General features: G+C 37.9%; 2 protein-coding genes across 16 annotated transcripts in view; both read left to right on the forward strand.

Annotated features, from left to right (window-relative positions):
• The window catches only part of nav1b (neuron navigator 1b), a 65,631-nt gene extending 53,168 nt beyond the window's left edge, over window positions 1-12,463 (forward strand). For 5 of the 13 annotated variants that reach the window (XM_081606869.1, XM_008408985.3, XM_081606870.1 and 2 more), the window contains 17 exons: window positions 401-409; window positions 1,661-1,744; window positions 2,302-2,413; window positions 2,497-2,618; window positions 3,891-4,060; window positions 4,167-4,323; window positions 4,476-4,674; window positions 5,007-5,107; window positions 5,196-5,291; window positions 5,534-5,702; window positions 6,332-6,567; window positions 6,656-6,810; window positions 6,895-6,966; window positions 7,187-7,383; window positions 7,485-7,603; window positions 9,202-9,399; window positions 9,485-12,463. In XM_081606869.1, the coding sequence (XP_081462995.1) occupies window positions 401-409; window positions 1,661-1,744; window positions 2,302-2,413; window positions 2,497-2,618; window positions 3,891-4,060; window positions 4,167-4,323; window positions 4,476-4,674; window positions 5,007-5,107; window positions 5,196-5,291; window positions 5,534-5,702; window positions 6,332-6,567; window positions 6,656-6,810; window positions 6,895-6,966; window positions 7,187-7,383; window positions 7,485-7,603; window positions 9,202-9,399; window positions 9,485-9,562 (2,274 nt within the window). In that variant the 3' untranslated portion in view covers window positions 9,563-12,463. The remainder of the gene's footprint in view (window positions 1-400; window positions 410-1,660; window positions 1,745-2,301; window positions 2,414-2,496; window positions 2,619-3,890; window positions 4,061-4,166; window positions 4,324-4,475; window positions 4,675-5,006; window positions 5,108-5,195; window positions 5,292-5,533; window positions 5,703-6,331; window positions 6,568-6,655; window positions 6,811-6,894; window positions 6,967-7,186; window positions 7,384-7,484; window positions 7,604-9,201; window positions 9,400-9,484) is intronic. The other 8 variants (XM_008408988.3, XM_008408991.3, XM_081606876.1 and 5 more) reach the window with 5 other exon arrangements.
• A 347-nt stretch (window positions 12,464-12,810) lies between these two features.
• mybphb (myosin binding protein Hb) lies at window positions 12,811-24,755 on the forward strand. Of its 3 annotated transcripts, XR_533693.3 has the most exons (14): window positions 12,811-13,041; window positions 14,406-14,453; window positions 14,595-14,660; window positions 14,746-14,880; window positions 16,140-16,307; window positions 19,212-19,300; window positions 19,390-19,585; window positions 19,666-19,805; window positions 20,612-20,771; window positions 22,260-22,396; window positions 23,372-23,558; window positions 23,677-23,730; window positions 24,308-24,337; window positions 24,426-24,755. XR_533693.3 is itself a non-coding variant. In XM_008409000.3 (13 exons), exons 1-12 carry the CDS (start codon window positions 12,879-12,881, stop codon window positions 23,706-23,708), a joined length of 1,521 nt encoding a protein of 506 aa, XP_008407222.1. In that variant the 5' UTR covers window positions 12,812-12,878; the 3' UTR covers window positions 23,709-23,730; window positions 24,426-24,755. The 3 variants fall into 3 exon arrangements, 2 of the variants coding, with proteins under 2 accessions (XP_008407222.1, XP_008407223.1); XM_008409000.3 differs by lacking the exon at window positions 24,308-24,337 and having other exon boundaries at window positions 12,812-13,041; XM_008409001.3 differs by lacking the exons at window positions 14,406-14,453; window positions 24,308-24,337 and having other exon boundaries at window positions 12,812-13,041.
• The last annotated feature ends 2,652 nt before the right edge of the window (window positions 24,756-27,407 follow it).

A 27,407-nucleotide genomic window follows, 5' to 3' on the forward strand; every position in this document is an offset into this window, starting at 1 on the left:
ATTAAAAACACATTTTCACCACCCTTTAACCATAAGCCTGTTTGTAGCTCTCAGTTGTAAGAATTTTACCTGAAAACCTTTGCATCCTGCTCCTTCATTGTATTGCTTTTTTGTTCAGCTTTTAATGCATGAATCTGACAGGTTTAACAGAAACAAACAGAATTTCAATAACAAATCTATGAAAGAAGCAGTGTTTTTGTTTTGGTATATTTGTTAAAGGGGCGACACTTTTGTGCGTGTGTGTGTGTGTGTTTTTATATGACTTGCGTAGGATTTTTTTCCCCCCAGATCTAATGCATCTGTCCCTTTCTTTTTACCTTGGCTGTATTGACTGCTGGACTCACTGCTGCCCCCTGCCTGCCTCCCAATGACTCACACCTCTGGATGCTGGGTGTTACAGCTAGGCCAGGTTTGTTAGAGCAGAATACTGTGTTGAACTGTAACTTTCTGTTGGGGTTGTGGTGTGGCATGGTGCATCCCATTGGCTGAAGCAACAGCAATAAATAATTTCCATAATGCAGTTGTCTTTTGTCTCTGGACCACCATTTCAGTGTAGTATCTGCTTTCTAAACTTTAACAGCCTCATTTGTGCTTTTTGAACATTTTTTTGCAGCCTTTGTGGCTTTTTCTTGTTCCTGTTTCCATACAGTACAAAGGAGTATTTCCATCTGATTGCAACAAATCTATATTTTATTGTTCTCTAAATCTTTTAGCGTCATTCAGACTGGAGAAATTATTGTTATGATACATACCACAACACAAGTAGAGAAAAAATCCCTCAGGGTTTACTACTCACCTCAATTCTCAATTGGAGTCTTGTTGCATGTCATTCAGCCTTTTTTGTTTCCTACGTCCTTCCTTCCTTTTTGTTTCTTTTATGAGTATAGGGCATAAAAATCATGATGCAATCAGAGCACATTGGATGCATGATTTGTCAGTGTCTAAACATATTTTGATGTTACATTTGTAAGTGACAAAAATGTTCTAAGCACTCATACATCACATTATAAATGAAAGATTAATTCAGATCAATATTGTTTTGTGTTTCTAGGATAGTAGCAATGTTTAGACAGAGACCAGACAAAATTTTACTTTTTGTAACTGAAGATAAAAACTTTGATTTTAGAAAAAAAATTTTGAAGTAAGCAGCAGTAAAATTTGACAAATTTGTGTAAAAAAAAGTTTAATGGAAGCAGAATGCTGGTCTGCTAGTTTTGAATCTGCACAAAAACTATAAGCCTCTCAATCTAAGTGAGTTTTGAATTTCTTACTAATTCTGCATGATCTTATCGGCATGAGTCCAGAAACATTGTCCTTATTTTGTTACAAAGTAACACAAATATACTCTTCGTCCTCTTATTGTCATTTGTCATTTCCTAAATAAGTCAAACTTGCTACGTTAGAGTTGACCTCACGTTGCTGCTCTGCCTCACCATCATTATCCTAATGTTTGCTTTCAACTCTGACATCATCCACAGCTGTTTGACTGCTACATCCCTTCCTTTCTCCCTCACTTAACCACAGAGAGACATTTGTTTGATGTGCTGAGTGAGGTTGCAGACCGATTTTATTCAGCTCATGACTCATACCTATCACCCGTTCCCATCTGCATACACCGTTTCCCTCTGTGGCCGTTCACCTCTCTTTCTTCCTCTTACAGGCTAATCTGGTTGCAGCGTTTGAGCAGAGTCTGGCACTGATGACAGCACGCCTGCAGACACTGTCAGTCTCCTCAGAACAAAAGGTATCTTGTTGGTATTATGCCACAAATGAGTTATGTTTTGCCTCGTAACGAGTTTGTACAAGTAGTGAATTACTGCACAGAATTTCATTGGAGCGATAAGAAATCAATTGGGGTTTTTTACGACATTGTTTTAAATGGTCCTGTACACATGAAAGAAGTCTTAATCATCACCCCTCCACTGCCAGTTTTGACAGCTAGTACGGTGAAATGCTGAGTTTGCTTTTATTTAAACATGATGCTCTGCTAAGCATCTTTATTCTGCTCTCATCTGTCTAAAGCACATTGCTTACAAAATGTCCATTTACATACGACTTTGTAAAACTGTATGTGTTCAGTCTTTTATAGTTTGTATCATCAGGATGTATATCCTTGTGTCTTGTGTAAAAACTGTAAAGTTTATCCAGGAAAATAGGTGAGGCTCAAAGTTTACATGGCAGAATAATTCATGTCGTCATGAACTACTTAACACAACCTAAAAACCTGAAAACTCTTCAGCTCAAATCAGACTCTGTTCAGCCAGTCAGCTACTGTAACCTGACATTGTTTTCTTTCTCCAGGACTCTGAGCTCACTGAATTGAAACAAACCATTGAGGTTTTAAAAGCCAAAAATACAGAAGCCCAAGAAATCATTCAAACTGCTCTCAGCAGCCCAGAAATCACACCTAAAGGTACAGAATGCCATTCCTTATGTAAACCCCTCCACGTGCATTTTTTTGAGTATTAATAGATTGTTTTACCTACTGTTATCCAGAGCTGCTGATAAATCGACAGAACTCATCAGAGAGCATCTCCAGCCTTACAAGCACTACAAGCCATTCGAGCATGGGGAGTCTCAAGGAGCAGGAGGCCAAGAAGAAGAAAAAGAAGAGCTGGGTGAGGAAATAACAGCACAAACGTAAATCAGTATTAAGCAATAAGATCTCAAGAAGTCTGAGGTTGCATAAGTTAAGTGTTTGTTTTGTTACTTTTGCATAAAACACAATTTTATTCAGGTGATGAGATAAACTGTTTTCTTCAAAAGAAGCTGTCTTGAATGATTCATAGCCAAGTGTATCAGCAATATAAAATAACATTCAAACGATTATGTATGTTTTTCTATCAATTCTGCATTATTTCTACCTTATGTCCAGTGAAATACTTGCAGTTATAGTCATTCCAAGAAAACCAGTCTGGAATAAAGGTAAAAGCATAAAAAGGTTTGGAACTGAAGCACAACTTTTCTAGCTTGTAAAACAATCCAACAGACATGATTGGCTCAGACTTTACATAAAAGAGTTTCATTAAGATAATTCTATGACAACTATGCTAACAAAACACAATGAGGCAGAAACAAAAATAACAAAGTATCTTAAATTTATATCCTAAGCAAAGCCTGCAGGAACAATTATACTTGAAAGAACAGATACTTGTACAAAAATAATAATGACCAAATCTGCCAACCAAAGCAGAGAACCATAAAACTAGGTTGGATTGAAAAGCAAAACTTGGTAAATGTGAACAAATTTTAAAAAAGCTGACTGACTCTTAAAAAAATATAAATCATAGAAACCAGAAGAAGAAAACAATCGAGCACAAAAGCATTTCAAAGATGACAAAAGAAACCAGACAATGATCCTGCATTATCATGCATGCTTTTGATTCTCCTCCTATTTTATCCACATGGTATTAAGTATGACTCTATTCTCTCCCTCATGCTCCCTTTTTTATTTTAGGTATTTGAGGTGAGTGATGGTGAAACCTTAAACAACATCTAAACCTGCATGTTTTTAATGAGTCATACTTAAGAAATGTTTGTACACTTGTGTTTGCATTTTATCTACTCCTTAAACTCCTCATAATATCATCTCATTACATAATCTGACATATCAGTCTGCATGTATTTCAACTTTTTTTAAAGGATTTTAGACAGACATTTTTCATAGATACCCATTTTATAGCAGACATTATCAACGTCTGCAGTACATCAGCTGTGAATCATTCATTTCAATTTACCCACCATTTTCTCAGAACTCATACATGTTAAAAGAGAGCTTTCATTAAATTGCTTTTTTCATGTAATACTACCAGCTTTCACATTTTTGGATGTTTTAAGTGTCTTCAAAACCATTGCACATGCTGATCTGAGTTCCTACCTCCTCTCACCAGCTGCGTAGCTCCTTCAACAAAGCTTTCAGTAAGAAAGGCTCAAAGTCGGGGCCGTACGCTGACATCGAAGAGATCGCCACTCCAGAGTCTTCTGCACCTTCTTCCCCAAAAGTCAACATTCCTGGAGATAACCCTCAAATGAAATCCTCTGCCTCTACCTCATCGGCAGGGTAAGCCTCCAAAAACTATTAATTCTTGATTTATTTATTTTTTTAGTATTGTCCAATCTGCTTGGCTTTTCTAGTGTCTTGAGGGATGTGATCTTTTGTTTTTCAGACTCTGTGAAGGAGATGATGTGGCAGATGATAAAGTTGTAACAGAGCTGCGCTCAGAGCTGTGGGAGAAGGAGCGGAAGCTGACAGACATCCGCCTGGAGGCTTTAAGCTCTGCACATCAGCTGGAGCAGCTGCAGGAGGCCATGACCAACATGCAGGTATGTGCTTGTATATTTATGAATTTTTTATGCTGAATACATAAATATTTAAGTATTCACTACAAACAAAAAGCTTCAGAGTATCTTTGCAAGTATTCACAGCACTTTTTTTTAACAACTGTCCTGAAACTGTTGTGATTTTGTTTTTGCAGATGACAGTGGAGAACCTGAAGACTGAGAACGATAAGCTGAAGACAGGTAGTCTGTCTCCCTGTCCGTCTCCTGGACCTTCCAGCTCTGTGTCCCAGTCCTCAGGTCTCACAGCTCTGGGGAGTTCATCCCCCCGTCAGTCAGTTGCCATGCACATGCCCAAAAGCTACAGCAGAGGGCTGAGTGAGGGGAGCAGCTCAGGTACAGTCCAGTCTTTGACAGGAAGAGTAAAAATAGAGCAGGGTGATGGATAACTAGGCACAGCATGTAAGGAAGAGCGATAGACTGGACATCTTTAAAAAATACCTCTGAAAAATATTCTATAGAATCTAAGTGTAGCTGATATAAGTTGAAAGTTTATGGAAAATTATTTTCTTTCAGAGTTGAAGGTCCTTATTAAAACACAAACAATGTGAAGAGCAACAGTAACTCACCAATTTGTTAATTCTTTTTAATTTAAAAAATGTTTTCTGATTTTTCTTAGCTGTTGAGTTTGAGTTCTGCTTCTTTTTTCTCTTCTTTTTACTCCTTAGCAGATGTCCACTCTCCTGATTCGCTCAGCCTTTCCTCGCAGAGAGATGACCACCGTGTCAAAGTGGTTGTTTGTGTGGCGGATTTACGGGTTTTTAAAGATGTGAGCACATTGTTCTTTCACTTTTAGCCATTTTTTATGAATAATTATATATTCTGTGTCACCTAATACTTGCACTTTGACTCAACAGGAGGCTAAACCGCAGGATTTCTTCATCGGTACTGTCAGGGTGAATGGCAGGATGGACTGGGTCATGTTGGATTCTGCTGTCAGCCAGGCTTTCAAGGTGAGATACTGTGTTCAGGAATTGCATTTTAGGTTTTTGCTATTTAAAAAAAAGGCATTTGTCTGGACAAGGATGTCCAAACATGGTTTGTAGGATGTCTTGTCCTGGAATAAATCAAATGTTTGTCAGTAACAGTCAGCCTAATTGTAACAAGTGTTGAAACCTAACTGCAAGGAAGTGTTTTTTTTTTTTATTTAAACTGAAATATCTTTTTGGTGTGTTTTTTATGGATTTGATTCCAGGTCTATATAGCCAAAGTGGACCCCACCTCCAGCCTGGGTCTTTCTACAGACTCAATCTACAGTTACAGCATGGGCCACATTAAACGGGTGCTGGGAGGCGAAGCTCCTGAGACACAGCCGTCTCGTTGCATGTCACGAGGCCCCAGCAGCATCACTGTGGCACTGAAAGGTCTGCAGAGTTGATCAACTCATGATTTCCAATATAGAAACCATTAAATATTTTCAACAGGTCTGTATTTGAATTAGAATTATTGTGTAGTGTTTAAACTCAAAGTGCAAAACCTCCTTTGGAGTTGCCCCACCAAATAAACATGGGTTTGTAGTCCTTCCTCCTCCGTGTTTGTAGGTTTGGTTGGTGAGCTGTGCTGTTAGCAGCAGTGCAGGCAGAGCTTTGAGCAACATGATCTTAGTGCTGTCAGATCCAGCTGGTCAACCAGCCTCAGACACATGGGCCCCAAAGAAGTGAAAAGCAGATCCCTCCCCTGCAGCCTGGGGGTTGGGCGTGCAGACTTCCCACACTTGAACCAGAGTTATTTTCAGAGTGAAGTGCTTGAGCTTAGTGAGGCTTATGAAGGACATGCGAGGTGATAAAAATCTGTCTTCAAAACATCACTCTGCCACAACATGACCTGTTGAAATACATATTCCATGTGTTAAAAATTTCAGCCGAAGTTTAAAGCTACACTTTATCGTCCCTCTTTTATGTTTTTCACACGGTTAATAGGCAGTAATCAGCTGTATTGTTTATCGCAGCAGTTCTTCATCAGGTCATTCTCGCTTCCTCTCGTTAAAATGCAGGTTTGAAGGAGAAGTGTGTGGACAGCCTTGTGTTTGAAACTCTCATCCCTAAACCCATGATGCAACATTACATCAGTCTTCTACTCAAACATCGCCGTCTCATCCTGTCTGGACCGAGCGGGACGGGAAAGTCTTACCTAGCTTCCCGGTTGGCCGAGTACCTGGTGGACCGCAGCGCTCGTGAAATCACAGACGGGATTGTGATCACTTTCAACATGCACCGGCAGTCATGCAAAGTAACAAACTGATGTTTTATTATGATCAGTATGTTATTAAGGTTATTTGGTCTGACAGGGTGTCATTTTCACCATTGTTCTTACCCAGGATCTACAGCTTTATCTTTCCAACTTGGCCAATCAAATAGATCGGGAAACCAGTTCATCAGAAATCCCATTGGTGGTTATTTTAGACGACATTCACGATCCAGTTTCCATCAGTGAACTTGTTAATGGTGCTCTAACCTGCAAATATCACAAATGGTAAAATTACACACACAGACTGAAATCATATTTAGAGATTGTGTTGAAATGGCCTTACATCTGTAACTTTATCTGTGCATTTAGTCCCTACATTATTGGAACCAGCAATCAGCCAGTGAAGATGACGGCAAACCACAGCCTGCATCTAAGCTTCAGGTTGGTTTTAGATGAAAGCTTGATAAAGATAAAGTATATTCTTTTCATAATGTTATAGAAGTCATTACCACATATATCAAGTCTGACATTTTACCATCTTGGTCTCTACTTTTACTTGCATGTCATTTCTTTGTTTTCTATTTGTGCAAAAATATCCTACTATTGTAGTTTTCATTGTGTGACATATTTGTGCACATTTTTGTTGTTGTTGTTGTTTCAGAATGGTGACCTTTTCCAACAACGTGGAACCAGCTAATGGCTTCCTCACACGGTATTTGCACCGGAAGCTCATGGAGTCAGAAGATGAAAGGAGCTTAACCAATGAAGACCTCATCAGGGTTTTAGACTGGGTTCCCAAACTGTGGTATCATTTGCACACCTTCCTTGAGAAGCACAGCACATCAGACTTTCTCATTGGTATGGAAAACACAAAAGAGAAAACCCCTATTATATATTTTTCTTTGGCAATTATGTGTCTGATTTATATGTCTTCTCTTCTTTTTTTGACTTCTCTTCAGGCCCTTGCTTTTTCCTGTCTTGCCCAGTTTCAGTTGATGAATTTCGGTCTTGGTTCATTGATCTGTGGAACCACTCTATTATTCCATATCTGCAAGAAGGAGCAAAAGATGGTGTCAAGGTAAGATATCTTCACAAATGGGGCTTTTTCTGAAGTAGGATATTTAGCACTGGTGGAATCAGAGCGCTAGCACAGCAGGCTATATGAAGGAAGAGTATGCTAAATTAAATTATCTTAAGGTTAGAAGCCCACCAATCTTTCAATCTATTAAAATGAGGCTGAAGTATTAATTATTGACCTTTGGACTGGGTGATCATTATCACATATTTAAAGTAGAATAATAGGTTTCTGTAATTTCCCCAGGGTTCGCTTTTTGACAACACATTAATTAAAATGGAAAGAATGTAAAAAAGAAAGCTAGTAGATGCTGAACTCAATAGATTTGTTAGTAATCTAATTAAGACATACTATCTATTTTCCACTGATTAGAAGTAAAGCAGGCAACAATAAACATGGATTACACTGAAAAAGCAAGTGAAGCCAACTTACTAACTTAGGGAGCTTGCAAATATCAGAAAAAAAACAAATGGTAACTCAGTTTACCATTTGTGTAGATAATCCAAATATCTACAGATTATGTCATAATGCAGTGATATTCTTAAAGAAAGTTACAAATGGACACTGAGCACAAGTACAAGGCATAGAAGAAAAACAAAACAAAATTCTTGGAAAAAAAAAAAGCTAAATTGGGTCCGTGTTGCAAAGTGTGTACTGGAAACAAAAACGGTTATTAATGGCAGTTCTGAATGTGTAGCCAGTCCACTGACCCATTTGGACAAACTTTCTTAACGGGTTCTTCTAAGGTTTGCCAAAATCTGCTTCCAGGAACGAAGTTATTGCATATAACTGATCATTTCTGCTACTTTGATAAAACTGAGAACCACATCACCTTAGAGACCAATAAAAACTGAATTACTATTCTAAGAAAAAATAACATTTTTAGGCTTTCTGCATCCTGGTAATATCAGGAATCTTTTACTGCAGTGGAAGTACTGTCAGAATGCCAAGATCCAGGCCAATGAGTAAAAAGACAGATTCACGGATTGGGTTGCCACGCAAATCAGTATTTTGATTGAAAGATAATCATGAATTTATCATACAGTGAATTTCTACATTAACTATGTATATTGACAGACATTGAGACAAAACCGTTTTTTGAACATAAAAATAAAACACATAAAATGACTTCATTTTGAAGCTTGTGATCATCACTGGCGTAGTTCGACCTAAAAGCTTCTGCAAGAACATTTTGAAGAGAGAGAGACCTGTAGTGTTTATAGATAAAAGTTTAAATCTGGTGTGAATGTGTGGGTTGTCTTGGAGCATAATTTCCTTCAGTCAGCCAGGACAGATAACAACTATCCCCAAGCCGAGTATTCTCTCAATTCAGTGTTTCGCTTTTTATTGTGCTGCCCAGTGCTCCTCTTTATGAAACTGCAGCGCTGCAGAGAACAGCAGTAAACTAGACAAAGATGCAAAGAAACTGCTGAACAATGACATATAGTGATGTTCATTAGGCTGCACAGAAAAAAAACAACAGATCCTACAAATTAACTGCAATTTTTAAAGACTTTAGCCTCTTTCATGTCAGTACAGTTCGTCTTTCAGTGATGACTTCATACTTTACATCTCATTTATGGGTTTTTGCACCTCCTCAGGTTCATGGCCAGAAATCGGTATGGGAGGACCCAGTGGAGTGGGTGAGGGGCACCTTGCCATGGCCATCCGCCCAGCAGGACCAGGCGAAGCTGTTCCATCTACCTCCTCCTAGCATCAGCTCTAGCAGCCCGTGTCAGTCCAGTGAGGAGAGGCCTCACAAAGAAACTCCGCCCAGCTCTATGGAATCTGATCCTCTGGTAGGACAAAATGTGCCATGCTATGAACTTTGTGTCACATTTTTGATTTGGGTTCTTGTTTCTGAATTATTTCCCTTTTCTGCAGATGGCAATGCTTCTGAAACTTCAAGAGGCTGCTAACTACATTGAATCTCCAGATAAAGAAGATCTGCCTAAGCTCTGAACAGACAACTCAGACTTAATGACCCAGCACTAAAGATGTTACTTAATTTTATGTGTTTCACTGTGTCGGAGCAGTGTGTGATCTGGAAGAAATGATTTTGGAGAGAGTTTAGCTATCATTACCATAGAGAGTGGATGAAACTTTTAAATTTAGATTCAGATTATTAAAACATGCATATATGATCACTGAAGCTCTAATAAATAGAAAGCTATATTCTATAACAAGACTATGTATAACAATTTACCACCACATTTGCCCTCAGTACTATTAGATTGGTGCTAACTGTTTACGCTGAAATCCATTGGTGTTTGCACCAAATCAGGGGATTCCTACAAAAACACGCACCGTCCATCCTGTTTTCTCCTTAAGTGCGTCCTGAGATAGTGAGTTCTCATCAAATGTCTCTTACCTTAATAGCATTGACCTTGTTTTGGAAAAGAGTATGACAGCATGACAGACACTACTGTTAAACGCAAAAGTCTTTGGTACATATCTACTGTATACAGAAAGCCTTTGAAGGCCAATTCTTAATACATATGCAATCCTGAACTTTACAACTCCAGCAGGTGAAAAATGCCTTAACAGCAGAGATGTTCATGTCACCTCAACCTAAGCAGAGTTTACTGGTGCTTTCATAAATATTATTACAACTATTCAGTCAGGAATTCTTTATTTCCCCAGGTTCCTATATATATTGTTATTTCAGTTCATCGTTATCATTTTATAATGAAAATGATTAAACTTTCAATTTTTTTTTTATTTCATAGGAAATGTTGCTGTCATACTCTTTTATATAAAACTGAGCTTAAATATCAGTGATGTGATTTAATTGCTCTGTGGCTGTAACACCACTTTTATGAAGCACTTAACAGAGTTTTATTTCATAGAAGACAAGCAGTGCCACTAAGGCTGCCATAAATATCAGGTATGAGATACTTACTACACAGGGATAACATAAGATAAGAAACACTGTTTGATCAAAACAAAAGAGTGAATGCTTACTGAATCCAATTCAGATTGTAATTTATCTTCAAAAGAGCACATTTGTTTCAAATGTTCCCCATGATATTGTGTATATAATGTGTACATACAATCAGGCTGTGTTGCAGTTTATTTATCTGCATTAGTTGGTGCAAAAAATCTAATATACTGAACCAAATATTTTACTTTGACTTTGCATATTGACTGTCAACTTAGTTTAAGTTCAGCTATGAATGTTTATGAAACACTTAAGTGTACAATAGTATTATGTAGTAGGTGCTCTTCAAAGAAGCCTTATCACAGTACTTCAAAACACGTTTAACAATGGCTGAGCAGAGCAACTCCAAAGCTGCACATGGTGAATTCATCCACCACAGTTGTTACACTTTACAAACTGAACAGTCTCTCACCAGTCATCCATATTAGTATTGGTTAGATTCGTATGATGCTTAAAAAAAAAAGGCCCCAAAATGTTTTAGGATTGTATTGCAGAGTAGGTTAGCAAAACGTTTGGTGTCATTTCTGTCAAACCGGAAATATGACCTTACATGTTAAATAGTGTTGAAGACGTTCTGAAGTAACGTGAGACATTGTGTCGTGTGTACCCTCTTCAATGTCGTACAGTATTCCTCTGAGAATAATCTGGGTACGCGACACAGCAAAATAGTGTTATATAGACACAGATAAAAACTTTATTAGGTGCTCGATGTAGAATTGTGTAAAGAGGTCCTTTTGAAGTACATGAAATGTAGGATATATGGTTGTGCAATATCCATCATCACAAACTGACCATTATTTTCGCTGATTGAATGTTGGACCACTTTAATGACAGCAGGATAAGGAAGTGTAACCATTTAGATTGTGTTTCTGCTGCTTTGTCTGGTACAAATTATTTGATTGAAGAGAAAACAATACCAGTTAGCGTCATTGCTGTAAATATTCCAGGTATCAAAAGGCCAGTGGCCACACTCCAACCCGTTTCTGCAGGTTGACTAAAGCCATCAGGTCCAGCTTTTCATCTCATTTTCTGGTTGTTGTGCCTGTTGCTCTGTATAAACTGTGATTTGTGTTTGCTTACTGGTGTATCAGGACTATGCAGCAACTTCTACTGGTGTCGGCAATTGGCAGAGGTCTTAACGTCACATGCAGTTGCTTTGTGCTCTCATCTGGTGTTTCCTACGTTCCTGATTTGGATCAAAATGCATCACAAGAAAACAAGTGATACAAGTTTGTTTCAGCCAGTCAGACATAGCCTTAAAGTAGTTGGAATTTAAAGACAGGGTTCAAAAGATAGGTAAGAATTGTAAGCTGTTTGATACATTTTATGTTTATGAATGACAAGAGAAGAAATGTAACTTAAGCTATGAATTGTCACAGACAATTTAAGCTCAAACTGAGCCTAAATCAGCTCTCAATCTGATTTCTTAGGCCAATACAGGTTGCTGAATAGTCATATTTTTGCAAAGCTTGTTGTGGACTAAACTAAGATTTTAAAAAAAGTTATGCTGTTTGTAATGTCACGGATGTGCATATGTTAAGGGTTCATAGGTGTTGTAAATGCATGTAAACTTGCAGTGTGATGAGAAAAAAGTTCACCTTACCATATACTTTAGGGGGAAAAAATCATATTAGACATTTTCTTTTTTAAAATACTCAAATATTTGATATTTCTTTTTTTAAAATAATCCTTTGTAAAATTTGATTTATCTACTTTGTACAGGACATCGATGTAAAGACTGTAAATACAGTTGGTCAACATTCTGGATGCAGCAACAATTTTTGAGGTGGAAAAAGAAAGCATCCTATAGAAAAATATATTTCATCAGAGCTGGGTCCAATAGATGGATAAATGGTGCTCCTGAAGGCTTTCATCCACTCATCACTGTTTGTTGGCATTTAATAAAATACATGTCATATTTATTTCTTGTCCTAATGTGTGCATTTTGACTCCAAAAGCATCATAGTACTTGGACAGATCTGCTAAATTTTATATGCAGATAAAATTTATTTTTATATTTTGTCTCTGAGATCTAAAATCTCATTTAGAAGACAGATCTGTTTTGATAAAATACAGCAACTAGTAATGAATGTAAACTTTATCAGACATACTAATTGCAAAAGATGATGTCACGAGAGATTTAAATATGCTGATTCTCTTTTGACATGATGTTCTGAGTCATCCGTCACGTTTAGTGTCTATTACATGCAGCTCATTAAAGGGGCGGCGACTTATCATGCAGAGCGGTATATAAGCCTTGAATCCCCCAGAGGAATGATGGCATTGGATACAGTCTAAAGGACTTAACTGAGTTGGGAATTCGCTGCGACCTCCAACATGCCGTCCAAGCCTGCCCCGATCAAGAAGGCGGCCAAGAAAGAACCAGAGAAAAAAGAGGAAACAGCCCCAGAGCCGGCTCCCGAGCCCGCCGCGGAGCCTGCTCCCGTCGAGGAAGCCCCCGCGGAGGCCGCTCCAGCTGAGGGAGAGGCACCTGCTGAGGGTAATGTCGGCAGCGGCTGAACACCACGCTGACTTATTAAGGACAAACAATAGTTTAAATGTGGGTTTTTTTCTCCGTGGAGGACCTTGGATATGTTATAAGGAGTTCAATTAATCGTAATATGTTTGTGCGGGTCTTGGTAAGATCTTCGTTACCTTTACGCACATGTGAGGGTTCCTATATGTTCTAGTGAGAATTCCCAGGCTTTTAAAATCAACCAGAGAGCATTGTAATAATTACATCTAAAGTGCCTTCTTTCATTGATGGAAATGAGCTGTTAATGGCACATTATTTAATAAGCATTCATGTGAAGAACTCGTTAAAACTTAGTTTGTTGCTAATTTAAAAAAGATATTATTTACATATATTTACTATAATCGAATCACTCTAAAATCTGCTCCAGCTGTACTGCTTTCCCCAATAGAGCTGAGTTGCCGCTTCTGTTGCAGCCTTTTTTTTTTCTTTGATTGCTAAGCTTTACTGCATTATAGGCGACTTGAAATTCATATTTACTTGTTACAGCCTATCACTTGTTTCTGGTTCTTATAGCAAATTCATCATGTGGAAGCCAAGCCAATTAGTTATATCCGCTAACACTCTATAGAGTTCCAAAAGTGCCCTAACGGGGCAGAAATTATGATTTTTCAAATAAGATTGATTGGTCAACCTTAACCCTATCCAATCATCTTGACTAGAACAGTGTTGATTCATTCACTAACTTTCAGAATTAGGGTTTAGAGTTAAGATAAATTCATGATGTGCTGCAACACACCCCTATAAAATAATACAGTGAAATATTACTATATAGTGTTCTGCATATGCATATGCTTACTTGTTAAATTGTTCAAACAAAATACATGAATTTGTTCCTATTTAAATCTTAACAAATTTTACTTTTTAGTGTATATACATATTTTAATAGTGGTACTTTTGGTTCCACATATAAGTCGGCTGCTGCACCTGTTACTGAGGAATCATCAGCTGCTTTTGCAGCAACTGTGGTCCCAGCTAAAAGTATAACAGCAGCAAGTGGAGCATCTAATCTTAAACCGACCTCCTATTATAGGAAAGCTGGCTTCTCTAAACTGTAGTGTCTTTTACTAACCTCACCAGTTGTTCCTGCTGCAGAGGAAACACCCGCTAATGCTGCTGATGCTGATGGTAAAATACAAAAACCGAAATAGGAAAATTATAAGCCGTCATCCTATTCTCACTAAAGCTCAGCTCACTGTTTGACTTCTTTATTATCATTTCTCACGCTTACAGTCGCAAGACATGCATAAGCATTTGTCAAAACATGTCCCATCTGCTTAAAGCACTAATTAATAATATCTAACATTTAATAATAGCTGCTTCTGCTTCAGCCACAGAGGGCGCTGCTCCAGCTGCAGAGTCAGAAGCTCCTGCTGATGGTAAACCACTCTGGAAAAGTGTTTATATACTCCCATATTTTTTTATAAAAAATAGGAGCACAAATGTACACAAAACTTGCTGTAAACTAAAACTGCTCATCATTTTTGCAAACAATAAAACATTTCTCTTTTCACCACTAGGGGAAGCTCCTGCTGAGGCACCTGCACCAGAACCTAAGCCACCCACTCCACCTCCTCCACCCAAAGGTGAGACTCTGCTCCAAAAGAAAAAGATCAATGAGAGTAAAATCATGTTTAGCTAATTAACCAATGTTTCAACAATTATTCCTAGAGCCCACAAGCGCCCCTGTGGATCTGTTTGTTGAAGACAAAAATGACAATTCAGTGACCATCATTTGGAGCCAGCCTGAGACCATTGGGGACTCTGGTCTGGACGGATATGTCATTGAAGTTTGCAAGGATGGAAGTAAGTCCCTCTGTGCCTTGAACTGTGTGCAATATAAGGCTGACCTTTGAATCATCTTGTGAAAGATGTACTGTAGACGGCTGATTTTGGTTTTGGCATGCGTATGTGTATTAAGGTCTGAGTTTTCAACACAATCTCTGATAGTATTTTAGATCCATTGAGGAAAATGTGAAATTGGTGTTTTAATTTGGGTCAGCCAGATCAGTTGCAGCTGTCCCTGAAGTGTCAGCCTCTCAGTTATTTCATGAGCTACCTAACCTCTCCCTAGAAGGGAAGAGGCATTTCAGGGTTGGTGTGGTCCTGCTGGAGGTCCTGCTTTTAGACTTACAGTAGTAGGCTAATCTCAGCAGTGGCTGAGTGAAGGCTTCATTTAGCAAACACACACAAAGTGATTAGTTAAATACACAATTTGTATGTACTATGTACTGTTATTTCAATTACAAAACTTTGCAGAATGCCATCTTTACTAGGCACTATTTACCTAAACTGTCCCAAAAAGCTATGCTAACGTAGCTTTTTGGTTATGACCTGCAAAGGCAGAAAACTGAAGGTGCGAAAACATTCGCTGCTGGGCAGAAAGTTAAGAGAAAAGAATATTGCATTAAAAAAAAAACAAGATGGTAGACTAAGATCACAATGTACAGAATGCTATAATGAAACAAATAAGGAGTTGCTTTTTTTATTTTTTATTTTTCTTTCAATTTAACACATTGTAAACATCAGTAGCTGAAGAAAACATAACAACAATGATTACTTAAACTTTGGACTCCTTTTGACTTTGTATCTCTAGCAGTTCATGCAAAATGTGTTTTGTCAAGTGTAGACATTGTCCAGAGCTGCTGGATGTTATTTTCTTGCAAAATAAACATGATATTATTTCTAGTTCAGACAGTCATGAGGGTCTAAAGTAGGGGCAACAATGTCAATTAACGTGTACTTCTCTGGAAAAGTGATGTTAACGCAGTAGGAAACCAAGAAGCTAACGAAAATGTTTGTATGAAAGCATTCATTGTGAGCATTGTTACCTTAATAATGCCAGCAAATGAAAAACAAATCTAAACAAAACTGTATTACTTTAAATCAGTTTGTCTGCGTGTCTGGAAAACATTTTGATGGCTAGAAAAAAAAGATCCAATCAGAGCAAATGTGTTTTGTGGGGGTCCAGAAAAATAACCGAATCTTAATGTAATGTCTGTGAAATAGCTCCTGTATTCATAGAACATTCAGTAAGCTTCATTATATGTCAATATTCCATCAAGCTGAGGACTGGAAAGCGGTCAATGAGGACCTGCAGAAGTCCAGTCGCTACGTCATCAAGAACCAGACCACCGGTGACCGCCTGAAGATCCGCGTGGTGGCTGTGAACGAAGGAGGCCGCAGCCCCCCTGTTACTCTCCCAGAGCCCGTACTGGTCAAGGAAGTTGCTGGTAAGAAAAGCTTTTTCTTTGTTTTTTTGGGGGGGGGCAGAGGACTAAAAACAAAAAGCTTTTGTCAAAATGTTATTTACATGCTATCCTTATTTAACAAAATGTAAGCTGCGTCAGTAAAACATGTCAGCGCAGGAGAAAGGACAATAAGGCAAACCAGTGGACAAATACATAATATAAATATGTAAAGGAACCATTATTACAGAAGAGAAAACACAAAATGTGTATTATGTTAAGGCTTTTTTGCAGGTGCAACCATTTTGGAACAAATTAAATTTGGGTTTGGCCTAAATATTTCACGTTTATTAATTTAGTAGGATGGGTTGCAAAGTCCTGCCAGTATCTCTGTTCCCTTGTAATGGGTTGGCTCCACCTTTAACCTAATGACCGCTGGAGGTGGGGACCAGCGGATGGATGGATGGATGGATGGATGGATGGATGGATGGATGGATGGATGGATGGATGGATGGATGGATGGATGGATGGATGGATGGATGGATGGATGGATGGATGGATGGATGGATGGATGGATGGATGGATGGATGGATGGATGGATGGATGGATGGAGTTGTAAAGCAATGTTTTATTCTTCCCTCTCCTGTTGGCACGTACCTGCAGCATTAATGCGATAAAACCGTGTCTCGATGACTTCCTCCCATGATTAGTTGAAACCCTGTTCTAGCCTGCTGGATTGTGAGATTAAACTGACAGTTTTCAGGATCCTCTACACCTAACAGTGTTAATCTGCGGCAGTAGTTTCTGGTAAGATGACGGTTGGGCTCTGAGGATTTGAAAAAGATGAGCTGTGTACCTTTCGTTATCTCTCTGATTGTCGTTAGCCCTAAAGAAAAGTGGAAGCAAAGTGGGTGGAATGGCAACATGATCCCGACTCAGCTGGCAGCAGACAGTGTTCACCATACCAGATGGTCCACAATTAGAAACAATTTTGTTAATGGTTTCTGGCAGAATTACTGCACATCTTTGGAAAATAGCTGTGATATACCTGCTGGTAGCAAGTAGTTTTTACTGAGAGTCTGTAGTGCATAAGGATCTTTGCCAGGATTCATGCTGAGGAAAGGGTCAGGCTAATTTCTGCAAGATTGATGGTGTCAAGTGATTGGACCTAAAGCAGGTGGGGGCTGTGAAGAGAAGCGGGGGTGGTGAATTCCAGCAGGGCCTGTCTCCAAGAAACAGGGTGGTGACTCTGACTTCTCAGATGGCACCAAATCTCATAGCAGCTCTTGCAATTCAATGTTTATTTTGCAACATGCTATAGACTTTACAGGGGAAGGCTCATTGAGCCTGATCCTTATCTCTACTATGTCAAAAGGCACTAACTGTTTAGTATATTTTAACTTTACAGCTAGGATTCAGAATTTTTCTTTTTTATATTTTATTTACCAAATTTTACTCTATACAATTGATTGTATGTCTATAAGTTGGCTGCTGTTGAGCTGTAGCTAGTAGTTGTTTTTTTTTTTACAGAATTTATTGAAGGATTTAATTATTTTTTTTATGTAACTTCATCTGCAAATTTGATGTGAAGGGTAGAGCTGACATAGTGAGTGCTATAGTATCCCTTCTTTATTTAGAGTCCTGACAAATGTAGTTATGCTGCACTCAGCAGGTGGTGAACTCCAGCAAGATACTCCAACAGTATGACTTCTGTATCACGTCAGAAGTCATAATGACTAACTACCCATGATGGTAATTATATATGTATTAAAGAGATTATCAGCTATACTTCAGCTTTTAATGAAATAGGACTTTATACAGAGGGTAAAGGAAGGAGGTAAACTTTTACAGTTTGTTAAGCCTTTCATCATGTTTGACTCTGTTGTCTAAAAAAGATTTTATTTTTTTCTATTGGCGAAAATCGTTGAACACATACAAGAAAAACAAGGGGACATTTATTGAATTTGAAGTAGATGGCAATTTAGAACTCTTGTGCGGAATTCATATTACTTTGTCTGAATTGGACGTATATGTTTTTGTGCATGACCAAATAAGGAATAAATGAATAAATCAACCATACAGTCGATGCAAAATGAGTCAAACTTAATTTAGTCATTACAGTACAGTTTGTTTCCAGTGTTTACGTTTTATGCTTTCAAAAAAAATACTTGAATATGTAGAAATGAACTGATTTGATTAAATCAAACATGAAGTGAAAAGCTGTTTATGCAACAGGACATGAGCCACTCTCATTCATCCAGGCACAAGTCAAGGTCACGTTACTATGGTTATGAAGCTGTGCCATTAACCTTTATAGATCATTGAAAAAGAATTTGACTATGCAAACTATTATTTCAGTAAATTATTACAAACGATTGTGAGATGGTTATGATGGCAGACCAAAGTGTTTAAAAGGTAATTCTTCTACTCTATGAGAATATATTTAATTGTATAGATTTGAATAATGACTTTGTCTTTATAAAGATCCTCTCTGTTTATTCTGGCATGCAGACAATATAACCTTTTTCGGTAGTCCTAACTAAAGTAGAACAGACAACATTTTACCTGATTTTATGTCCAATGAGGACAATTGTAAAGTTGATGTAAATATCTGTAGTGGTTTTAGCCACACGGTAAAGTAAAAACAAATGCATCCACAAAATATATTTGTCTATTAACTGCACACCAATTTATATCACATCCATGGATATAACTTCAGTTACATCAAAGGAATGCTATGCACATCATTAATTGTCATTGTTGTCATTTGTACAAAATCCATTTGGTTTCATGTTCTGTTTTTTTCTGGTCCAACCCCTGATGTAAAGGAAGGCAGCATTTTAACTTTGGAATTAACCTGTTCTTTAAAGACCAAGACAAAACTCAATTCTGCATGAAGTTATTTTTTAACATAATTTAGTGACTTATTTGTCATATTTATTTCCTTAGATCGTCCCAAAGTCCGTTTGCCTCGTTTCCTTAGGCAGAGATACGTCGCACAGGTTGGGGAAAAGGTCAACCTGACCGTCCCTTTCACAGTAAGCACTTAATCTCTTCATGAAACACAATACAAACATAATAAAAAGAATCAAAGCTCAATCTATTATTTATTTATTTTTTTTCACAGGGTAAACCCAAACCTGAGGTGTCCTGGACAAAGAACGGTGCAGCACTGGACCCAAAGAGAGTGAACATCCGCAGCACCGACAGAGACAGCATCCTGTTCATCCGTGCAGCCGAGAGAGATGACTCCGGAGTGTATGAGATGTGCTTGAAAGTGGAGGGCTTTGAAGACAAGGCCTCACTGACCCTTCAGATTGTTGGTGAGTAAAATGAGCACACACACAGGGGAGAATTAAAACTGAACGATCTGCTATTGATTTTTATTAATCATGGCCCACAGAGCTGCCAGGGCCTCCTGCCAGTGTGAAGATTGTTGATACCTGGGGCTTCAATGTTGCTCTGGAATGGACTGCACCCAAAGACAATGGGAACACCGAGATCACAGGATATACAATCCAGAAGGCTGACAAAAAGACTGGAGTAAGTTCTCAACATTAATGAGTTGTGTCAATAGTCTACAAAAAGGTTAAAATCATTTACAAATAAAAATCCAAAAACATTTGCATTCAGTTTCCTCTGAGAACCACAGCTTTTGTTTTGAGGACAGGTGCACATATTTTGGGATATTTCCGTAGCTTTTTTTCACTAGCGTATTTCATTTCAGGATTGCAAAGTTGTTAGCTCCTTACACCTTTCCATCAGTTCTGACTAGATTTCCTCTCCCTGCAACAAAAAGCATCTCCACTAAACAACTGTCCTGTCACCATGTTTCATTGTGTGGACGTTGAATTCAGGGATCTGTCCGTTATTTGCTACCCCACATTGTAGTAAATAACTTTCTTCTGTCTGTGTTGTTCCCTACATGACTTGTGGCAAACTGCAAACTTCTTATTGCTTTGTTTCAAGAACTTTGTGGATTGCTTGAGTAACAGTTTTCTAATTCTTCCACCTTAGCAGTGGTTCTCTTAGCTGCTTCTCTGATTAATGTTCTTCTGGCTCACTGTGTCAGTTCTGTGTCAACTCTTTTTTATTTCCCAGTTTCTCCATGAGCTTTTCAAAGCTTTTGATATCATTTAATAACCTAACCCTGATTTAAACTTCTCCAGAACTTTATCATGCCATGACAAACTCTCAAAACCTTCTGAGAACACCGACATTTATACTAATGAGCCTTAAAAACGTGAACAGTATTGGCAGGATTGGAAGCTTGGTTCCTTCAGTATTTGTTTGGTGGTTTGCAAGGCACTGTTGGCTGTCATTTTGTTTTGTTTTGTTTTGTTTTCCAGGACTGGTTCACTGTGTTGGAGCATTACCACAGGCTGAATGCCACCATCTCTGACCTCATCATGGGCAACACTTACAAGTTCAGAGTATTTTCTGAGAACAAGTGTGGAATGAGCGAGTCAGCTGCTGTTTCAAAGGAAGAGGCCAAGATCCTGAAGACAGGTAACAGTTTGTCCGCTGATATTAGCTACTTCCATTAATAAATAAAAGGAGCCAATTGGTAAGAATGTGTTGGAAGGTAAGAACGTGTTGACGGCACAAATGGCTCCCACTTTGCTCAGTTTAAAAGTCTTTGCTACCTCAAATGAGATTCTTGTTCAAGCTATTTTTTTATTACCAAAATATTGAAGAAATAAATTATTTCTGAGCAATAGCAGTAAAATTATGAAATATAGTAAGAGGGATTACAGAAATGGATGCAGTACAGAAACCAGCTACTGATGAGCATTAGCAATACGTCCTTTTCACCGTTACTTTTAAATCTTTGTTCAATAAGTTTTCAAGCACTGACAGCTGTACTGAGTTCTTTCTTTCAAACTGCAACAAGTTTTCCAATAATTATCAGTAAACCACAGACTATCAGTTTACCAGCAATTACTCTAGCTACCCCAAATTAGTAGTAAATTTGTTTTACTATTTGTGAAGAGACTCAACTGTTTGGAAATTAATTAGGTTTCTGTGTCAGTTTCAGATTATTTAAGAAAACAACTTATTTCAACCCTCTACTGCATTTTATATTTTTATTTTACTATTATTAGCTATATATTTTTTTATCCTAAATACTTTTTTAAAGTCACCTTAAGACCTCCCCTAACTGTTTTTCCCCAAAATAAAATATAAATGTACAGGAGTTTTGACAAACAGTATTTTTCATAGTTTGTTTAAAAAAAAGGTGAAAATGCTCCTCCCCATTATATATGAAAATAATGTTGGAGGAGGACAAAGCCCACTTCACTGGCACAATGTGTTGGAGTTATGATTTATTTTTCCATTAGCTTTCACAAAAGCACAAGATGCCAATCTGGGTCGGCCAGATATTGGCTGCAAAGTCGGCTCTATCCTCCCATTGTTGTGGTATTAACACCCCCTTCTATATCCAGACTTCTGACAAAAAATAAAATGGCTGTAGTCTGCTATTTTTTCTGCTATCGTCTTTTAGATTTTTTAACCAGTGCACAAATTGTTAATCAGTCTCAAAATCTTACTCTTGGGTCATAAATTCACAAACTATTGAAAAGGGTGTATAATAATGAGATAAAATGTGTTTTTTTTTTGTCTGCTAGGATACAAAACATTTATCTTTTCATTAGCTTTTTAATTACTTGGATGTGAATATATTAACCCCTAATTATTGGTTATTTGGTTCTTTTTAAGCATATCGTGTTAATGACCTAATTTCACACATTTATGGGTTTTTATGCAAGTCATTTCAAATGTTTAAAGGTGCAGACCTTCAAAATGGGGAACACATTTTGTCTTGATAAGAATTAATTGGAGACAATTGAGAAATGATATTAAATAAATCATTCTGTTGGTGTTATTCAAGCAGAATTATTGTTTTTTTTACTCCTGAACTCGGATACTGAGCAGATTTTTTGAGATGGGCAACATCAACGCAAAGTAAACTCTAGACTGTTCTTGATCCTTCAGGTATCGACTACAAGCCTCCTGATTATAAGGAACACGACTTCACTGAAGCACCAAAGTTCACCACGTCTCTGAGCGACAGAGCCACCACTGTTGGCTACAGCACCAAGCTGCTATGCTCCGTCAGGGGATTCCCCAAGGTACCCTTGTGATTCTTTATGGTTCATCCTGCAGCTGATAACTTCAAAAATAATGCAAATAGGATGTGAAGATTTTTTTTGAGGGGAAGAGGAAGTTATTTTGAGAAAAACTGAGAAAGAGTGAAATCTGTTTTTTGAAGTGAAGTTTTCTATCGCGCTTTAGACATTTTGTAACCTGCTGATGCTGCCGTGACCTTAGACCACAAAAGGTTTAGAGCGGAGGTCCATTCGAGGTTATCTACTTCATATTGTAGCGCTCATTTAAAAACTTTTCTGTTTTGGTTTTTTGTCCCAAAGGAAACTTGTTGACTCTTATTTGTTGTCCACTAGCAACAGGCACGCAGAAGCAATAAGGCAAATTATTTGTTTAATGATTTTTCCACTATCACAGATATCAGAGTAATGCCTCATCTGTTGTCTGTTGTTTACCTGTGATATGAAATTCTGACACTTTAATGTCACCTGTCAAATGAGAGCAGATGGGATTGACTGTCCAAAAGAGTCTTAGACAATCTTAAGTCATATTATTTTGTCATCAGATACTTACTTTGGCTACTTGTCAGCATTCCCTTCATTGCTCTAGCATTGCTTACAGTACACAGGCTTTGACTTGACAATGTGGAAGATCTTCACCTGCGTTCATTAGCTTGCCGCCTGAACCTCTCACCCTCTCTTTTGGCTAATAATCAGCTGGGTCACCAACAGGGCGAAATGTCGACAGAATTCTTTTTTGAGGCATGGGAAGAGGAGAAGCAGGGGGATGGGGAACCTTGGTTGGATGTTTAACATTCTGTGTGGAGCCCTGGGAGGTTCTCACCATATCGTTGTCATTAAAAGTCCCATACCAAGAGGGTACTGTGTGTCTTCTTCAATCAAAACGTGTTTTGTCTTGCCATTTGGCTCAAGTCTTGAAAGAGCACACTAATTGTTTGCTGGCTTTGTGATGTGACATTGTGCTAATTTGTTTTCCAAAAGCCCAAGATTGAGTGGATGAAGAACCAGATGATTATCGGAGACGACCCCAAGTTCAGGCAGATCTGCGTCCAGGGCATCTGTTCTCTGGAGATCAGGAAACCTGGAAACTTTGATGGCGGTGTTTACTCCTGCAGAGCCAAGAACGATCACGGAGAAGCAATCATCAGCTGCAAGCTGGACGTCAAACGTAAGGCCAGAATTTGAGGTTTCACCATCGCTTTGAGTTTGTTCATTCAACACATGCTTTGTGTTTGCGGCAGTGTTTAAGTTTCAACTGTAAATAACTTGAACTTTCTGCTCAACAGAACCAGCAGTTCCAGACGCAGACAAGAAATAGATGAGCGTCTTCACTAACACAGGTGACAAAATGATCTGAATTCTGTTTTTGCTACAATTTTTATACTCACTATGTATGGAAGTGAGTTCAAAATAGGTCTGCGGCAGTTACACCTGGATCTTTATCACCCACATGCCACGCAAATAAAACTGTAAAACTCCATCTAGTTCAAGTGACACATATATAAGGGCTGAGGGAGCTCCAGCTTCCTCTATGACTTAACCGGAGAAGGCTGTCCATACATGGAGATCACTAAACTTGGAATAGTTGGCCTCTCCCACTGACAGGGTCTAACCGGGAGCACCCATAAATTAAATCTGTAATGTCTCCCGCTGCACTCAGTCAGGTGACTTAATCACATTTCCAAGACTCAGCAGCAGCGACAAGAACGTATTTCAGAGCACACAGTAATTTAACATGTAAGATCTTTTCTTCATACCGATACAAGGACAATTTGGTGGCTTATGTTAATATAAAGTGTCTTAAGGAGCTGATGTTGTGTATAAATGTTCTGCATATACTTCTAAATTGCAGGAAATATCCTCAGATCACTAAACACCTGTTTTTTTGCTGTTGTTCTGTTGCAATCCTAAAATTAGGAGCAGAGGGTAAGGTCTTTGCAGCATAAGGTGTGTGTCACTTTAGGTGTTTCTAAAGCCGGTGTCCACAACAATTAAAGCAGATGTTAAAGTTCAGGTTGTCTCTCTGTCATCACAGGATCGGTTGGATTCCTGGAAGAACTTCTGTCTGTGGCTGGTGATTCCTTTGCCGACGGGTTTTAGCCTCTGACGTCTTACCGAGTAACATCTACTAAGATGAACAATTTTTGTCATCGCTTCATGCCTAGAACAAAAATATTAAGTCCACATCCATGTCCACAATTTGTTTTCCACAGGAATACTTTCATTAATAACTGTTATGTTGTGACCTCTTCAAACATTGAACTATTTAAACGACTTCCCAGTCTTACTCAAACGAATTTACTGTTCCTCATAGGAGAACTACATGTAACATCTATGTGTTTATATCAATAAATAATTTAATTTCTGGTTTTGTTTTTATTACGGTAAAATTATTTATTTTGCATCATAAGATTTAAAACATACATCTTACTCAACTGTTAACTTATATATTTATACTTAATAATTCTGGCAGATCAGTTAAATATACTCATTTGGTTTTAGTCATGCATGTAGAACTAACTAGTTTTTCATTGGAAAGGCAGGGCAAACTGACGCGTACTTCATGATTTGTTAAAACAATTTGAAGTTTGTTACTGCGGCTAAGAAATGCATTATAAGAAAATTAAATGGACGCACCTTACCATTGAAAGTTTAGGTAAAAGGTTACTAGATATAATAAAGTGATAAATCACTCATTTTCAAAACAGAGACCCGGTGCTATTGTAGAACGTGTTTGTCTCTTTGTTAAGACTCTAGCAGCAGAATTTGGGATGAACTGCAGCTGCCTACTTTTTTATGCACTTAAGGACTTAATTAAAAATAGAACCCGCTACAAGGCATGCACACATTTTGCTGTGTCTCCTTCTGAATCAAGTAACATAATTCTTGCAATATTTTTAAAGTTGTATCAGCTTGAATTAGAAGTCATCTTTAAGTGGTTGTGAAAATATAAGTCAAGGTCTCTAACTTAGATTTCTGTCATAGGATCATGTAGAAATTGAATAAAATTAGTTTTACAGAGGTGCCTTCTCAAAGACTAGCAGGTTTCCTTGACCTGCATGTCAAGGAAACCTGCATGTAATTGTTGCTAACTTAGATTAAAAATGTCCAAAAACATAAACTAAATCCTGACTTGTGCTTTGGAATTTAAACCAATTTAGCACAATACTAGGAAACTAATTTTTAGATTTTTACCTGTCCATTGCAACTAGTTGTGTCAAATGCTAAGTCTGTTAACTAATTTGTCACTATGTCTATCTTTAACAAGGTTTCAAACTTTTTGTCACTCATTTCACAAAGTGAAACTTGTTTATTTTAACTGTAAATCAAAATAAAATTTAGAGGGGACTTCACAATGAGCAGACTGAGTCTGAATCCAGTGCATAAGGAGCTATTATACTCGGAAGAATCCTACACATGGGCTACGAATGTTGCATTCCTGATAGAATAAATGTCAAAAGCATCGTACTTGGGTTAAGGAGAAATAGGGCTGAGCTGTTGCTCAGGGGTCAAAAGTCTTCTTTTTAGATCAAAGAAAAGTTTGAATTGCATGTGGAAATCAATGTCCCAGAGTCTGGATGAAGTGTAGAGAGGCACAGCCTACCAGATGGTTTCATGCTTCCACTGACAAGACAAGTTTTACGGCGATGTTGATTTCTTTTTCCGGGATCACAGTGTCAAAGGTAGTTCAGTCATCACGCTGTTACTGCGCTTGATTGGCCAATGACCTGTAAACTCAGCTGAGCTTAACGCCACTGGGAGTTTATGGAGTGTTGTCAAGAGGAAGACAAGAGACACCAGACCCAGTAATGAAGATGACCTGAAGGCTTGCAGTGTTTCATGCAAAAGTAGACCCAACCAAGTGCTGAAATTAACATACTTTTCAGAAACTTGACATATCTGTTAAAATATCCTTTTTTATTGCTCTTATTTAATATTCACATTTTTCGAGACACTGAAATCTGGTTCTTTAGTGTCTGTATACCAAAACTACAAAAAATCTGTATAAGGTTAGCTTCCTGAAATGATTGAAAAAAGTAACTTTTTCACAATGTTCAAATGATTTGAGCTGTACTTGTGTTTGTTGAGGAGTTATTACTACCAATGAGTGCAAAATAGCAATTTTTCCCTGATCGCTCAAAATATGCAAAGACGATATTAACATAATGCAAGAACTGAGTAAGAAACATGTCAAAGAAGTTCAACATGCATCAAATGCTAAATTCATAAAAAAAGGACTTGCTGAAAAAAATTCAAACTGGTCAGCGGTTCATATATTTAAGTATTTAGACAAATTTGACCTAGAATGTTTAAAAGTTAACACTTATTAAGATATTTTTACTGCAGTGGAACCCTGAGGGTAACTTAACTGCAGACTGGTTCAGCTGCCATCTTTTAAAAATCCATATGGCAGATGATTATGCTTCACCTGGAGACAGCAGCCCAATTCATTTAGCTCAGACAGGCTGCGCCTTAGTATGCCAGGAATACAATAATGATAATACAAATCTAAAGAACTGATCTTGTAACTATTTCATCTTGGAGTTTCTAGCATAGTGACAGGGTTTGGATGCCAGCGATATTGAGGTTACAGAAACACCAGAGTTGACCCAGAGGCTTGACAAATTTAGCCTTGCTGCTCCATCTTGTTGAGGTTATTTTAGGACCAAGTGGCTCAGCTGCTTCTGCGGTGTTAGTTACATTAACTGAGTGGGAAAACTACAAATAAAGAATAAAAATCAATGTAACAAACAGAAAGATGGTCTTATCTCATTACCTTATTATTTTTTTCACTTTTAATACAACTGTTGTTTTTTTGGTAGAGGTCAGAGCACATTAAAACACAAAGCGCTCTTCTCCTAAGATTTATTTTATTCTGAACTGTGTTACAAAATTCACTCTTAGAAATCCTATCAAGGTAATAAGAACAAAAATGAAATTAGGCAGAGTTTCTTTGGGCTTATTGTCCTCTAGTGGTCTAATCAAGTAACTACACTAGTAAACATAAGTGAAAAAA

The sequence above is a fragment of the Poecilia reticulata genome, chromosome 5 (assembly GCF_904066995.2).
Source record: "Poecilia reticulata chromosome 5, P_reticulata-male-v2, whole genome shotgun sequence".
NCBI classification, from domain to species: domain Eukaryota; kingdom Metazoa; phylum Chordata; class Actinopteri; order Cyprinodontiformes; family Poeciliidae; genus Poecilia; species Poecilia reticulata.